The sequence below is a fragment of the Dendrobium catenatum genome, unplaced genomic scaffold, assembly GCF_001605985.2.
Source record: "Dendrobium catenatum unplaced genomic scaffold, ASM160598v2 fragScaff_scaffold_432, whole genome shotgun sequence".
NCBI classification, from domain to species: Eukaryota; Viridiplantae; Streptophyta; class Magnoliopsida; order Asparagales; family Orchidaceae; genus Dendrobium; species Dendrobium catenatum.
In genome coordinates this window covers 233,195-249,305 of record NW_021318894.1, presented here as the reverse complement: position 1 = coordinate 249,305, position 16,111 = coordinate 233,195, and the positions used below count along the sequence as shown (strand labels likewise).

The 16,111-nt window shown below is 33.8% G+C and overlaps 1 protein-coding gene across 2 annotated transcripts in view; it reads left to right on the top strand.

Moving 5' to 3' along the window:
• Positions 1–16,111, top strand: part of LOC110092639 (probable cyclic nucleotide-gated ion channel 5) — a 92,411-nt gene that overhangs the window by 5,680 nt on the left and 70,620 nt on the right. Inside the window, exons 2-3 of one of the 2 annotated variants that reach the window (XM_020817281.2) lie at positions 6,896–7,082; positions 9,726–10,302. In XM_020817281.2, the coding sequence (XP_020672940.1) occupies positions 7,024–7,082; positions 9,726–10,302 (636 nt within the window). In that variant the 5' untranslated portion in view covers positions 6,896–7,023. The remainder of the gene's footprint in view (positions 1–6,895; positions 7,083–9,725; positions 10,303–16,111) is intronic. The other variant, XM_020817282.2, reaches the window with a different exon arrangement.

Genomic DNA, 16,111 nt, shown 5'->3' with positions numbered 1-16,111 from the left:
CCAATTGCTCCCTTCAGCACAGTGTTGAATCCACTACAGGATTCCCTTCCTGATTTAATACCCTCTCTGGTCGAATTTCTGCTATAGGAATTTTGCTGAAATCCCTAGTCTTTGCTACAGTTCCACCATTTGCAACGTTATCCCGATTGTTGCTACAGTATTTCCTTCTACTGTACCGAATTCCCACAGCACTCAGAACTTCTGTGCAGAATTTTTGTTACAGTTTTTTTTTCTGTGCACTTTGCCGTAATATGCACTCACCTTCTTCTTGTACAGATGCTTTGGTGGCTTGTGGCAGATAAGAACAAGGAGGGCCCACAAAGCCAAATAACTGACTATAGATATTATCCGAACTTTCAATGCCAAATATTCCATTCCAATAGTCTTGTCTAACGCCTCTACAGAATACATAAAGCTTATTTTAATAAAATTATAAAGGAATTATAATTGCTGTTGAATATTAGATTTAAAATTTAATTAAATATAATTCATTTAAATCAAATATTATTTAGTAACTGTTAATATTAACTTAACAGAAATTTTTCATTAACCTTATAATAAACTTTACAATATTTTTACTGTATTTAAATTTTCACATACCTAAAAAATTTTGGATCTTACATTATAGATGCATACCAAGTATTGCCTACAATATTAAGATCAATCTCAGGTTGTAAAGTCAAGTCCTAGAACTTAGATTCCTTTGCAACAAGATTTACATTACAAGAGAAAAGTCTACTCTAGCAACAAATATTTGAGATCGAGAAAACAAAAGATTTGAGAAAAGAAAAAGTCCATCAACAATGTGATGAATTGTTTAAAAGGATATAATAACTAGTTAAAAGTTATGGAAGATTTGAGCTGTTATCAAGTACTAGACAAATTACTAACTGAATTACTACAAGTAAACTAAGAACGCTTATGATAGATACATTATACTTGCAAATGCATTAATTATGACACCGATGAGAACAAAAAAAAAAAGAGGCGAGAAGCAGTGGAAGAATAAACCAATCAACAAAGAAAATTTAATATCAAATTTTGAAGGACAATAAAGATTAAAGACTACCCAATCGTGAAACATGAATAGAACAACAATTTCTAATTTGCAAATCCTACAAATAAACCTCCAACCAAATGGATAAATCTTTTAAATCAGAGAAGGAATCAAAATTTAAAGACAAATTGAAATAAAGCTAAAGACAGATCAATAAATGTTAAACTTTTACAATCTGGATTAATGATTAGCTACATAAAAGTATAACTTCTCTTAGGGTATGTTTGGTTGGCTATAAAGTAAATGCAGTATAAAGTAAATACGTTGAGATTGTTTGGTTGTTTGTAAAGTGAAAGCAAGGGAACTGTTTGTCTGTTTGGTTGATTGTATGCAGAGTAAAGTAAAATCAGCTAATTGCCCCCAACTGAAGACACATTGTGGTTCCAAGATCCCAAATGAGGTGGTCTGCCCATCATGCGGTTTTAGGTTCTTGCTCGGAGTGGCTACATCAACCAGAAGTGGAAAAGGCACACCTCGAAGCAATCGAGCACGATTTTGTTTATCCCACTGACCACAATTGAGCAATCGAGCAAGACCTCTTGACCGATCCCAAATTTCACCTTCGGCTGCTTCGACACTACATGAGAACGATCCGCACAGGCTACTTGTGCTTGTCCCTTGCATCGTTGTCCGACCCAAGATTGCCTTCGCCTGTACCGTCCGACTTTCACACACGTGAGCAAACCCGCCTTCTCTTGTTCCATCCAACTTCCGCACACACGAGCGAACCCGCTTCCGCTTGCTCCACGCACGAACGACTTCTGTCCCACCTCTGCTCGTCTCAAGTGAATGAGAATCGAAGTCGCACATACTGCAGCTCTTCCCACACATGAATCTACACCGTTCGGCCTCTCGTTTATCAATCTTCTTGGATTCCTGCACATGCGCCCGTGGAATTCCTTTTTCGGTCGATTTTGAGTGGGTTGGTGATAGACTGCCTGATTTGATTTGGGAGGGAATCAAGAAGTTTCCTAATTAAGAGGGAACTATTTAAGAAGGTGCTTAATCAAAGGAGAATTGTTTAGAAAAAATTTTAATTACATTTGGGAGGGAATTATTTAGGTCAAGAGATCTAATTTGAATTCAAAATTTGAGAGATAATTATTTATGAAAAAGGATAAATTAATGAGGGATTGTTTAGAAAAGTTTTAATTACAATTGGGAGGGAATTAATTATGAAGATAAATCTAGTTTTTTATTTTTTATTTTTTTTATTTTTAGTAAAGGCTTCTTTATGAAGATAAATCTAATTTGGATTTAAATATGAGAGGGATTTATATAGGGAAAAAGGGCTGATTTTGGAGGGAATTATGGGAGCCTATATAATAAGTCTAACTATGGGGCGATTTCAAATTATGTTTGGAGTTTGCTGAAATTAGATTGTTCTTAGGGTGTTTGGACTTTGGGAGAGCCGGATCTTCCTCTCCAATTGAAGATTCAATTGTATCTTGTTATTTCCTTTCGTAGTTTATTTTCTTGCAATAAAATTACTGTTTTTCACTGATTTTCCATTGGAATCGTGGAGATTTCTTGCTATTTTTGCTCTCTTGATAGGATTTACTTGAAATGTTCAAGTGTTTCCTATCAAATTGGTATCAGAGCATGATTCGGGTACTTATGGCGGGAAAAAAGGTAGAAATGTTGGAATAGGAGATCAGACAATTGAAATTTGATTTTGTAAAGATTTCAGGTTTCGGAAAGCTATTTTCAGCCATCCATGAGAGGATCGATGAGAAATTTGCCATTATAGAGGAGATAATAAAGAAGCTTTTTGAGGGCCAAACCAAACCGACAACATTAGAAGTGAGTATCGTTGACCGGACAAGAAAATGGAAGAAACCTTAATATAGGGATAATGAGGGAGAATCAGAAGGTGAAAATTTTTGGAGAAGAATAGGAGATGCCATCTTTGGAATCACTTCCAAGGAGGGGAAATGGTGAAGGAGTAAGATTTTTGGTGGAATTGCAGAGTTTGGAAGAAAATGAAGATGGGGAGAAGATAGAAGCATCATACATGGTTCAGCCACTCTTACAGAAATATCGAGAAGTGTTCCAGCCAGTTCATGGGTTGCTTCCTTCGCACGAACACAATAATGCTATCTTTTGGAAGGACGAAGTCTCACATATCAATGTTCGTCTGTACCATTCTCCCTAACTCTAGGAGGATGAGATGGAGAGATTGATCAAGGAGATGCTGGAGGCAAAAATCACTCGATCTAATGACAGTCCATTTTTCAGTCTAGTGCTATTAGTCAAGTGCTTCAACAACAATTTCCTTCGTTCCACCTTGAGGACAAGGTGGCATTTTGGGAGGGGAGTATTGATAGACCGACTGATTTGATTGGGAGGGAATTAAGAAGTTTTCTAATTAAGAGGGAACTATTTAGGAAGGTGCCTAATCAAAGGAGAATTATTTAGCAAAATTTTTAATTATATTTGTGAGAGAATTATTTAGGGCAAGAGATCTAATTTGAATTCAAAATCTAAGAGTGAATTATTTATGGAAAAGGAGGAATTAAGAGGAGATTGTTTATGAAAGTTTTAATTACAATTAAGAGGGAATTAATTATGTAAATAGATCTAATTTGAGTTCAAATATGAGAGGGATTTATATAGGAAAAGGGGGCTGATTTGGGAGGGAATTATGTGAGCCTATTTCAGGCTAACTATGTGGTGATTTTAGATTATGTTTGGAGTTTGCTGAAATTAGATTGTTCTTAGGGTGATTGAGCTCTAGCCGGCGGCTAGATATTTGGGAGAGTCGGATCTTTCTCTCCAATTAAAGATCCAATTGTATCTTGTTATTTCCTTCCGTAGTTTATTTTCTTGCAATAAAATTACTGTTTTTACTGGTTTTCCATTGGAATCCTGGAGATTTCTCGTTGTTTTTGCTCTATTGATAGGATTTACTTGAAATCTTCAAGTGTTTCCTATCAGTTAGCTTTACATGGAAAATACACTATCGCGAGGAGTTAGGAATGCATTACGAATTTACTTTGCTTTACCCGGTAACCAACCAAACATGAAAAAAGTGAAAAAGCAAAGCATTTACTATGCTTCGCATTCACTTTTCCTCCAAACAAACTGCCCCTTAGTACTTTTGATAGTCCGATATTATTGCTTTCTTCCAAGAACCAGGTACTATGGTTATTCATAGCTAATGACTATCTGGGATCCACCAAATTGTACCGACACTTGAAACAGGTTTCAATGATGTTCACAATTTATTTCTTGGTTTCAAGAACTCTGTTCCTGATAGGGCCAATTGCAATGCAGCTTTGTCTTTCTTGAGTATTGTTTATACGTTGAAAAAAACAAAGGCGGTCTCTGTAGGTGGCAGGACCAAAGAAACTGAAAATTTTCCTATTGTGGGCCGAAGATTTCTCAAGGAATAAGTTCCTGCATGCTGTAATGAGATTTCTATTAAGGGCCTCTCCTTGTTGTGGTCAGTGAACAAAACAAGGCAAACAAGAATGGGATAGCACCGGGGGCTTGGGCCTTCATTTACGGGCAGCGTTCCACTGTACTGGCGCCAGGATAACATCTAGAATAGAAAGAAGAGGCCTTGGGTGTTGATGTTGGCAGAATCCTAGACTCCTCTGCAATACCTCAATTTCTCTCCTCTCAAGCTTTAGGGGAAGTCCACCCCAAGGAAGAGATATTTCCCTTCTCTTAGATTTCTAAATCTAAAATGAAATGAACCAACTCGCTCTCCCAAAGAAAAAAGAGGTATTTATAGAAACCAAATGATCCCAAGAAACAACAAATTATAGAACTACCCATATTTAAAGAAATAATTAAAAACAACAAATAAAACCAAGGAAATAAAAAAATAAATTGATAAAAACTATTTAACTAAAATGCTTATAGGTAAAACAAAAAAAAATCCTATCATGCTCCTCGGGTAGGGGAAGACTCGTCCTCGATGTTTAGATCCTCTGATCTGAGCTTTCGTAGGATGAGAGGTTGAAAATATTGAAAGTTGCAGAAATGTTCTTATCTTCAGTTATCTCAATCTTGGAAGCATTTTCTCATATACACTTGACTATTTTGAAGCGTCTCTTAGCTTTTGATTTTAATTTAGCAAAATGTCCCAGAGAAAATTGCTCTTTTCGTAAATGTATCCAAACTCGATTCCCCTCTTTAAAGGAAGATGAAATACGAGATTTATTGGCTTGTTTTGATATTGAACATTTTTTAGTGATCATGTTAAGGACACGGTGATGTCATTTTTTTTATTTCCTTCGTCTGTCTTTCACTATCAATATTATATTTGGAATTATTAATTATGGGCGACAAATCCAAATGTGTAATGGAGTTCTGACCATATATAATTTCGAAAGGACTTTTTCCTATTGTTGAATTGACCAGGCTATGATTAACGACTTTTGTTTGCCCATCTGTTTGAGGTTTGAGGATGAGATATGGAACTGAATTAAAGTTTAGTACCTAGTTTTCTTCTAAGTGTTCTAAAAAAATGTCTAAGACACATTATGAATCTTGTGACAGGGAATAAAATGAGTCATTTCAATAGAGTTCTTTGTAAACCACTCTTGAAAGGAATTCTCTTAGGTCAAATCTATCTTTTTTTTCTTGCATCTAAGTATCATCTAAGTATGGTTTATTTTCCCAAGTATGGTCTTTTTATCTTCCACTAGACAATTCTGAATTCAAAAATATATTTAGTACAAATGTGTAGTCTTTATCTCAATACTTGGTTAGCAGAAATGAGAATAAGTTCCTTTTGAAACAAGTAATATTGCTGAGTGATGACAACAACTCTTGATCTCTCAATGCATGGTAACTTGTGAAATACTTCATCATTGAGGTTGATTGGATGATTAGTTCGTCTACCAAAATTTTTTTGATGTTAGGTTACGTTTTATTTAAAATATTTTCTTTAAAATTGGGGTTTGAGACTTCCTATGAGTGTAAGTTCCTTACAGTTAATAATCTTTTTCATTTTAAAATGCATTCTTGATGAAGGTCATCGCCTGATTATGAAATTTTAGTGTATGGGGATTTTAAATGTGCCCTATTGTAGTGTTTGAGCTTCCTAGCATGTAAGTTCATGACTTATTAAATGGAAGTACAAGAAAAAAGGTTAATTGTCTCTTTTATCCTTTTACATACGTAAGCAACGTTGCTTCACTAATGGCTTTCTGATGAAGGTTGTAGTGCATTTATTGTACTTGCGGAATTCACATTATCTTTCATTGCCTTTTCAATATAGTTGGGATTTTTGAAAAGCTTACCTTCAGCAGCTATGGTCTTCAGCTTGAGCAACTTCCATCTGTGAGGCTGGCTTTATTGTTTGATGTAAAAATGCTTTTAGGAATTGTGATTATGAATCTGTCTGTGCACTGATTCAAGTTCCTTTCTCTTTGAACTTCATAATAAGCATTGGAAGCTTAGGGCGTCATAATATAAAAATCATGTGGTACTGAATTGGAAATTTAAAGTTTTTATCTTGAGATTGATAAGAAATTTTATATTATAGTCTCATACCATTAGGGGCTTAGACATGACATGTAAAGTCTGTAACAATGCTGTAACATCCTCACATCAGTAATAGCATAATGATGGGTATTCGGATTTCAGCCATTTATTATTTCGAGTTTGATTTCAGTTTGGCATTATATACCAAACTTGCATGTTAAATTGTTGCAACAAGCTCCAACTCACAAGATTAAAAAGGTTGGTGATTTTTCATTTCTATCACGAATGCCTATTCTATCAATGGAAGAAAGAGTTGAAAAGCCGATTTGCATTGTTAGTCCTTTTTAACTTCTTTAGTTTCATTCTTGCTGACATTGTTTTCCTCAATTTTCTGTGCAGGGGTGTCATATATAGGATTAGGTGCTTCTTGGCTCTCATATAGATTAAACTGTGTTTTCGATGTCGTATGTGTAGCCTTAACTTGGTAATTTGCAGTTTTTTTAACCCTACAACATAGCTAATCCAAGATGTTTGATTGTGGTTACAAAGAACAGTCTATGGATGGGCACAAAGAGCGATTTATAAGGTATGACTATTAATGGCCCAGAAACCTGGCTGATTTTTAGCTGTTCCTGTTACGACTTTTAAACACCCTTTATTTGGAAGCTTGATGGATGCTCTATTATGACGGGACAAATCATGTCACGCTTCACTTATCACTATGATGTCCTTTCCCTGCATTAGTAGGCTTGCCTATTTATTTGCAACTATTATGATATTTGAAAGGTTCTACTGCCATCCTTATATTATATTTTTGTGTTTGAGGTAATTGCATGTAGGCTCACGATTTGGGTGCTTCTGTACATGATTGACATGCATTTGTGCGTATGATTGTAATATTTAAAAAAGAAGGGCAAAATGAAATGCAACTCATGCATTGTGCTTGTGTGCATTCTCACATGAAAACTATGCGCTTTGTATGTACATGCATTTGGGTATTGTTGTAGGTACGCATGCGATGTTAAAAAAGTGAGAGCACACATTAATTATGTAATCCTCAAGCAAATAGAATGGAACTTCAAAGCTTAAAGATTAAGCTTCATGAAGTTAAATTTGAAAATTTTATATTACTATGGTACAACAATATTTAAATATTAAATAAAATGTGAAAAAAATGCAACGGTTAATATCAGTGTTTTAAAAACTGGACTAGACCGGCTGGTCCGACCGGTTCAACCGTGAAGTGTCTAAAGGTCGGTCCAATTCAGCTTGAAAATCGATTTTGTATCAAATCGAGATGAATTAGCCAGAACCGCCAGTTTAACCGGCGAACCGGTCCTGGTTCCCTTGAATCGGGCGGTTCAATTTCTAAAATATTTATATAGTTAAATAAATTAATTTAATATATTAAGTATGAAATATTAAATAATATTATAATTTAACAAATTAATTTAAATTTAAAATGCTTAAATTAAAAAAAAAAAGAAATTTCAACTAACAATTTCACATAGCTCTATCACTCTATGTGAGTTCTTACCCCATCCAAAATCAAAAGTCAATATAAAGTATAAACATTACTAAGAGAAAGTTCCCTAAGTGATGCGGGGCTAAATAAGTTGAAGTTATTACTTAAGTTTACAACAAATACTATATACTTTAAAATAGATTTTAAAATAAATTTTTCTAATGTAAATAACATTTATTATTAATTAATAATTTTAAATAAATTATATATTTGTGATTTATATATTATGTATAAAGAGAACTTGGCATTTGATTAATTCTAGATATTAAATAAATAAAAGTTGAAGATGAAATAGGATTTTTTTAAGTCTGATTGATAAGGAGAATGGAATGAACTGAATCAAGCAATTTTTGAAATTGCTAATTCCACATATATTTTAATTAGCATTCTAGAGAGGTTTAAAAGATAAATGCAAAATATTAACGTGTTCAAAGAGGACTTGAGGTTCACAAATTTCTTCTTTTATTATCTTATATATGTAGGACACACCAATTATTAAAAGTATAGGATACAGATTATGCTTGGACATGATGTTATAAATTTTATTTCTTATAAATAATGCTTATAAATTAGATAAGCTTAATATGAAGAATAATACAAAAATGAGACATCATTAACTTTGTAAGGTTGAATGGTCTATAAAATAGTTGCCTAACTTATGATATTAAAAAAATAAATATAAATTATTTGGTATAACATCAAGATTCAATATTCAATGGCCAACTATTCACCAAAAGGAATAATATGATGTCCTGCTTCGATATGTATGTCTTTGAACTTTAATGAAATCATCATATATATAGGGTAGTTTCCTACCATTTGAGGCTACCTCTTTCCATAAGCAGCGAAAAAGGATTGATTTGAGAGTTGGGGAGAGGGGTGGAAATAGATAGAGGTGGGAAGGACCTAATTATCAAAAAATGGCATTAATGTGGCCAAACTATAGTTATAGGGAAAGAGTTTTCTAAAATAATCATTTTTTTGTAAGAAATCGTAGGCTTGACTAAGAATTTAACAAAATGTGTGAACTAGTTGTTGGTGTTCTAAAACTTGGGTAGGACAATTGCAATATTGCAATAAGAGGAAAAAATGAGAAATTTAATTGCAATGATCATCTTCTTTTGCGTGTCACATTTGAATTATATCGCATCATGTAAAAAAAAGAGAAAAAATATTGCATTATGAATAAATTATAATTTTATAGACCAAGGAGAAAGCGTACCTCATCTTTTAACGTAGGCTCTATGGCGGTAATTTTTTCTTGTCACTGGTAAACTTGTTTCTCAGTTTTTGATGAGAAAGTTTAATCCAAATTCTTCATTAAAAAGAAAAAAAAAAAAAAACATCAGGCTGATGGTTCTTGTTAATTTCTTCATTGCTAGTACCATCCTAAGAGAACCTTATGCCTAGTTTTTGTGTTTTCATTTATTTTACGTCCATTCATGTCTTTACATAGACTATTTGTGATTGCTAATATTTTTTTTCCATTGTCACGCCTGTTTCATTTCTAATAACTTAACTACTTTTATGCTTGCGTCATAATTTTGCAGCTGAGGGATAAATACATTCTCACACATACGACATGCATATTTTCAATAGGAAGAACTATTTATTTTTCCCCACTTTTGTAAATATGCTAGCACTTTTCATTTTGACTAGTTTACTTCACTATTGCTACATTCTGAATTTGGCTCTCATGCTTAGGTTGGAAGAGTCGAGTCCAAGTTCTTATTTTCCTTCTGATACAAGAAAAATGAATAAGAGTAGTTTCCATGTTGAGGGATTTCATCATGGTCCAAGCAACCCGACTAAATCATTTAGAAGAGGAATAAAAAGGGGATCTGAAAGGCTCCAGTCAATTAAGAAAACTCTTAGGTTTGGTAGCACCAAGGGAATTTTTCCAGAAGATCTTAAAGTTTCGGAGAAGAAAATTTTTGATCCTCAAGACGAATTTCTTTTGACAATGAACAGGCTTTTTGTAATATCATGTATTCTTGCTGTGTCTGTGGATCCGTTATTTTTTTATCTCCCAGTATACGACCAAGATTCAAATTGCCTCAATATAGATCGAAATCTTGCATACATATCAACAACTATGCGGACATTCATAGATTCATTCTATCTTCTTCGCATGGCTCTTCAGTTCCGTACTGCTTATATTGCTCCATCATCACGGGTATTTGGTAGAGGTGAACTTGTGATAGATCCTGCACAGATAGCTAATCGTTACTTGCAGCGGCACTTCATTGTTGATTTCCTAGCTGTGTTGCCACTTCCACAGGTCTGAATAAACTTGTATATGTTTATGAATGAGTTTTTATTGCAATTCTTGGTGGCTAAGGGCTCAAGTTTTAACTTTTTTGCGCAACTAGAACAATGACTTTATTCTTGTAAGCTGCACTTATAGAAATGGTCCAAGCAACCCGACACATCTTATTGCTGAAGGCTAAGGTTTAACTCAGCAGTTCTTTAATGTAGTTTTTGCCTATTGCTAAACAACCCGACAAATATCATATAGTATTGCAATACTTTACCAGAGTTCAACATTAAATACTAGTTTTTTTTATTCTTTATCCTTAAGAGTATTGTTACACACACACACACACACACACACACAGATATATATATATATATATATACATACATACATACATACATACATATACATGAAGCATACTTGTCATTGGCGCAAAATGGCATGCGCCATGACTCATGACATGGCGCACGTACGGCTCCAGCTGTATGGCATGACACACATGTTCAAGTTGGCACGCGCCATTTGTGCAATGGCGCATGACACAAACAATTTGAATTTTAGGGAAATTTTAATATAATTATAAATAATTGTTAATATTTATATATTTTAATTGTTAAAATAATATAATAATTAATTTTAAAATTATTTGATATTATTAAAATAGTTTAGTTAGATTTTATTAGACTTTATTTAGATTCTGCTCCCCTAACCCTTATTTAGGATTTTTCCTGTTTGAGGAATAGTATTGCAATTATTTTAGTAGAAATTTTGGATGAACTTGAAGCTCACTTTAATGGTTTGGACTTTGGACAACAAACATATTCAACCAAGCCTTACCCAACTTGATTTATACTCTAAAATAGGTATATATACATATACATATATCTTTTTAAATTTAGAGAATTGGAGGAGGAAAAAGTTTAATTTTATTTCTCAAATTCGTTCCTATTTATAAATCTATACAAGATGTCTTAATAAAGAAACAAATAATTACAGAATCATACATAATTACTCTAATATTATCCTTCCTAAATTAGCCACCTAATATGGAAGGAGATCGACGCAATCCAGGTGAGCCTTTCATGGATCCCCATCCTAGCCGTGAGATCAAAATGCCAAGGGATGACGGAGATTGGCACAATCCAAGTAAGCCTCTCATGGATCCCTATTCTAGCTGTGGGATCAAAATGCCAAGGGATGGTTTGGATTTCACACTCCCCCTCAATCTGGGGAATACATGTCTGCCATTCTCAGCTTGGTAATCAGTCCTAGAAATGTAGAGTTGTCAAGTCCCTCGATAAGAATATATGCAAGCTGATCTTTTGATGAGACATGATAAATACATATATGACCACTGTCTAGTTTCTCCTTTATGAAATGTCTATCCACTTCTATGTGCTTGGTCATGTCATGTTGAATCATATTGTGAGCAATGATGATTGCTGATTTGTCCTTTCCACTTGATCCTTAGGTCTTCTAGAATCATCTTGATCCATAGTTTCTCACATATTCCCAAGGCCATAGCTCTATATTGTGCTTCTGCACTGGACCTTGGCACCACATTCTGTTTCTTGATTCTCCATGTAACAAGGTTTCCTCCAAGAAATGTGAATATCATGAGGTAGATTGCCTATCTACTGGTGATCCTACGTAATTTGCATCAGTATATGCTTCTAAGGTTATTTCACAATCTCTTTTGAAGAGAATCCCTTTACCTGGATTCCCCTTAAGGTATTGTAGTATTCTGTCTAAAGCTTGCATGTGAGTCTGCTTTGGATTTTGAATGAACTGGCTGACTATGCTTACAACAAATGCTATGTCTAGTATGGTGTAGGAAATGTAGATCAATTTTCCCACAAGTCTCTAGTAAGTTCCCTTATCTGCATTTAAATATTCTTTAGCTTCTCCTAATTTGAGATTTGGTTTTACTAGTATTAGTGTTGATTTACAAGCTAGCTTACTTGTTTCTTTAAGAATATTATTAATATAATTTTGTTGGAAATGAATATTCATCTGCTATGGTGGGCCACTTCAATTCTAAGAAAATATTTTAATCTATCAAGATCTTTAATCTCAAATTTCTTGGCAAGACATTTTCTCATAATCACTTGTTGCTTTTCATCATTCCTAGTTATGATAATATAATCCACATAAACTAATAAAATTGTAACTTCCCCTGAGTCTGAGTGCTTGAAAAATAATGTATCCCCTTGGTTCTGCCGATAACTATTAAGTAGCATTATTTTTGAGAATCTTCTAAACCAAGCTCCAGGTGATTGCTTTAGCCCATCTAGAGCCTTTTTTACCCTACACACTTTGTTACCACCAGATTTCTCTTTGAATACTGGTGAAATCTTCATAAATATTTCTTCCTCCAAATCCTCATGTGGCAATGCATTTTTGACATCCATCTTTTCCAGATACCAGTTGTAATTAGCTGCTAGTGAGAGCAGGATCGTCACCATGTTCATCTTGGCCACAGGTGCAAAAGTTTCCGAATAGTCAATGCTGTACGTCTGAGTGTACCTTTTTCTCTAGCAATCTTGTCTTATATATTTCCAATGTACCATCGACTTTATATTTCATAGAGAACGCTTATTTGCACCTGACTTTTTTTTTCTACTGGTAGGTTGGTGATCTCCTAAGTATTGCTCTTCTACAGGGTTTGCATTTTATCTTTCATGGTACTTTTCTAATTTTTATCTAATAGGGCCTCAAAAACATTATTAGGAATATGAGTATCATTTTGTACAACTAGAAAATTTTTGTATGAAGTTGAGAAGTTATCGAAGGATGCAAAGTTGGTTATAGGGTATAAGGGAGGTTTTTTTTTGGTGAACTTGTGTTTACCTCATTTTTAGGATATAGTTCAATTTTTTTATAATCTGCTCTAGAGCAGAGTTTGGATTTGTACGCCTGGAATACACTTGCCAAAACTTCCTGTTATCCTTAATAGCTTTGTCCTCAGTTTTCCTGGCTTTGATTTTATGTTTAGGTGAATTGGTTTGAGGTGGAGTTAGAAGGTCAAGAGGGGCAAGCTCACTTTCATCATCTTCCTTAATTTCAATCTCCCCCTAAAGATGAGGTTTCGTGAAATTAAGTTTTTATTTATCAAAGGTAACATCATCATATACAAGAGTTTTCTTGGTGGAGGGATGATAACACTTATAATATTTCTTGGTGGATGAATATCCAACAAAGATATATTTGAGTGCCCTTGGATCTAATTTTCTTTTATTTTGGTTGTGAATGTGAACATAGGCAGTGCACCCAAAGATTTTGAGTGTAAGATTATTATGGGTTCTGAATTCGGGGTAAAAAGAAGATTGAATATCCAATTGTATTTTTAGTCATAAGATTTTTTTATTTATGAGATATGTGACAGTCGTAAGGGCTTCCCCCCTAGTAGGATTTGAGTATATTGTGGCGGAATAGAAGTGCATAGGTGGAGGCTAAAAGGTGACTATTTTTTCTTTCTGCAATCCCGTTTTGTTGTGGGGTGTGAATGCTAGAAGACTTATGAATGATATATTTTTTTTTTGAAAGTACCATTTTATTAACCCGAATTGATTTTGGATCATGGTATGAAAAATATTGAGGATGGTGCTAACATCAGATTTATTTTTTAGGAGAAAAATCCAAGAGATTCGAGTGAAGCCATCAATGAAGGATACAAATCATTGGACTCTTAAGATTTTAGAGATTTTTAGGGTCCCTAGATATTGCTACTAATGAGGTAAAATGGAGTATTATATCTCTCATGTTTGTTTGGAAAAGAAACTCGTTTATGTTTGGCTGACACACAAGTTTCACAATTAAAATATTTATTTTTCAACTTATGAAAAAGTTTTCGATACATATTTTTTATGGCATCAAAAGATGGATGTCCTAATTTAAAATGGTACCAAATATTGGATTTTTTATTAAACAGGGATAACATAGCATAACAATTATTGATAATATTAAATTTGTTTAGCTCTTCTAGGTAGTACAATCAATCTCTCTCCTTAGTTAGTCCAATCTTCTTCTCCGATCCCTGGTTATGAAATAAGAGTGTCACGACCCGGCCCAGTGAGCTCTAGTAGACGAAGCGGGAACGGATGTCGGAAGTTCAGAACATGAAATTTTTTATAAAGATGCATTGAAGAATCTAAAACACTTCAAAAGGAAACAAAAAGCGCCTCTAAACAACATTCCAAATTATACTAAGCATTTTATATCATTGCATAAAAAGTTTCATAAGTACAAATGTGGCAAAAAGTTCTCATTCATGCCAAACCACCTAAAACCACTTTAAACTACAACTAAAAGAAACATAAAAAGAACCTGTCATCCGATCCTCTACGACTGTAAGTGTACCAAGGACGGTCAGCCATTCCTAGCAGCGGGTTCTCCTAAAAAATATCCCAAAACGAGGGAATGAGCTAGAGCTCAATAGAAAACACTAACTCTAACAACTTCATATACCAATTAAATGAAAATCAACATGTATGTTGAAAGTGAGTTAACTCTTCCATATGTTTATGAAATGTCATGATTATTTTGATAAGTATCACATGCTAGTTGTTATGTATATGCTAAGTGTCACATGCTAATTCATATGTATATCCTTTTAACTGTCATGTCCTTTGTCTCATGAATGTTCTAATATACTTGCTTATTCTTTATCTTATATAATCGTATCGGAAAACCAGAAGTGTACTGATCAGGTACACAAACATATTTTTGGCCATTTATTTTCTTTTTCTCTTTTGCCCTGAAGAGTCATATTGCTTAAAAGAGCCGTATTGTGCTTTTGCACCATATTTGGTACTCCGCTTTCAACATGCACAATCATTCAAACATTCTTTTCATAGAAACATAGAATTGTAATGTAGCAATCTCATACTAATGTGTCTTGCATTTCTATCAAATAATGAGAACATATGCATGAGAAAATTTAATATGCATTACTTCAAATAATGAGAACATTTCATATGCATGAGAACATTTAATATGCATTTTTAAGTGTTAGACATTTCAAAACATAATAGAAAGGAATATGAGCTTGTAGAGTAAAGTGTTCCTACCTCAAATGTCGCTTCTTGAAATTGTCGTCTCACCGGTCTCTCCTTAATACCTCCTATTTTCAAGACCTAAGGGAAAAATTTACAACATAAGCTTTCTTATACCATTCCAAATCAATTATACCTCACTAACCCTATACCCTACACATTCCATTAATTAATTAATCTTCTTAGGATCATTAAAGTTCATTAACCTACCCATAACCTAAAGCATGTTTATCACATATTTATTATTTTAAAAGTTAATTTATCACATATCTAATCATGTTCATTAACATATCCAAATATCATGCTTTTATATCAAATATTTTCCTTAATAAAATGTAATTTAAATGCTAAATTTCGGATTTACCTAAATTCCAGTTTTTGGAAACCTAATTCTTCACTGATTTCATTTAATTTGCATGTTATAACATCCCTCTTACCTAATTATAATTTTAGGGCATTTAATTTTCGGATTATTACATATAAAAATTAGGGAAAAATAAGATTTTGTGAAAAATGCCCAAATTTCACCATTAGAGCCCTCCTGCGATTGTTTGGAATCATTTTAGGTAAGCATGCATCAACATTTTTTCAACTATGATGCACCGACACTTCTCCTCAAAGAGTCGTGCAGTGTCCAACACCGTGTCCGACACGACACTCGTCCGACACTCCTCCGACATGTGTCAGACACGCCGAAAACGTGTCCGATTAAAAAATATTAAAAACAAATTGGACACGCGTATCTTAAATATTTTATAATTTTTTTAAAATATAATTTC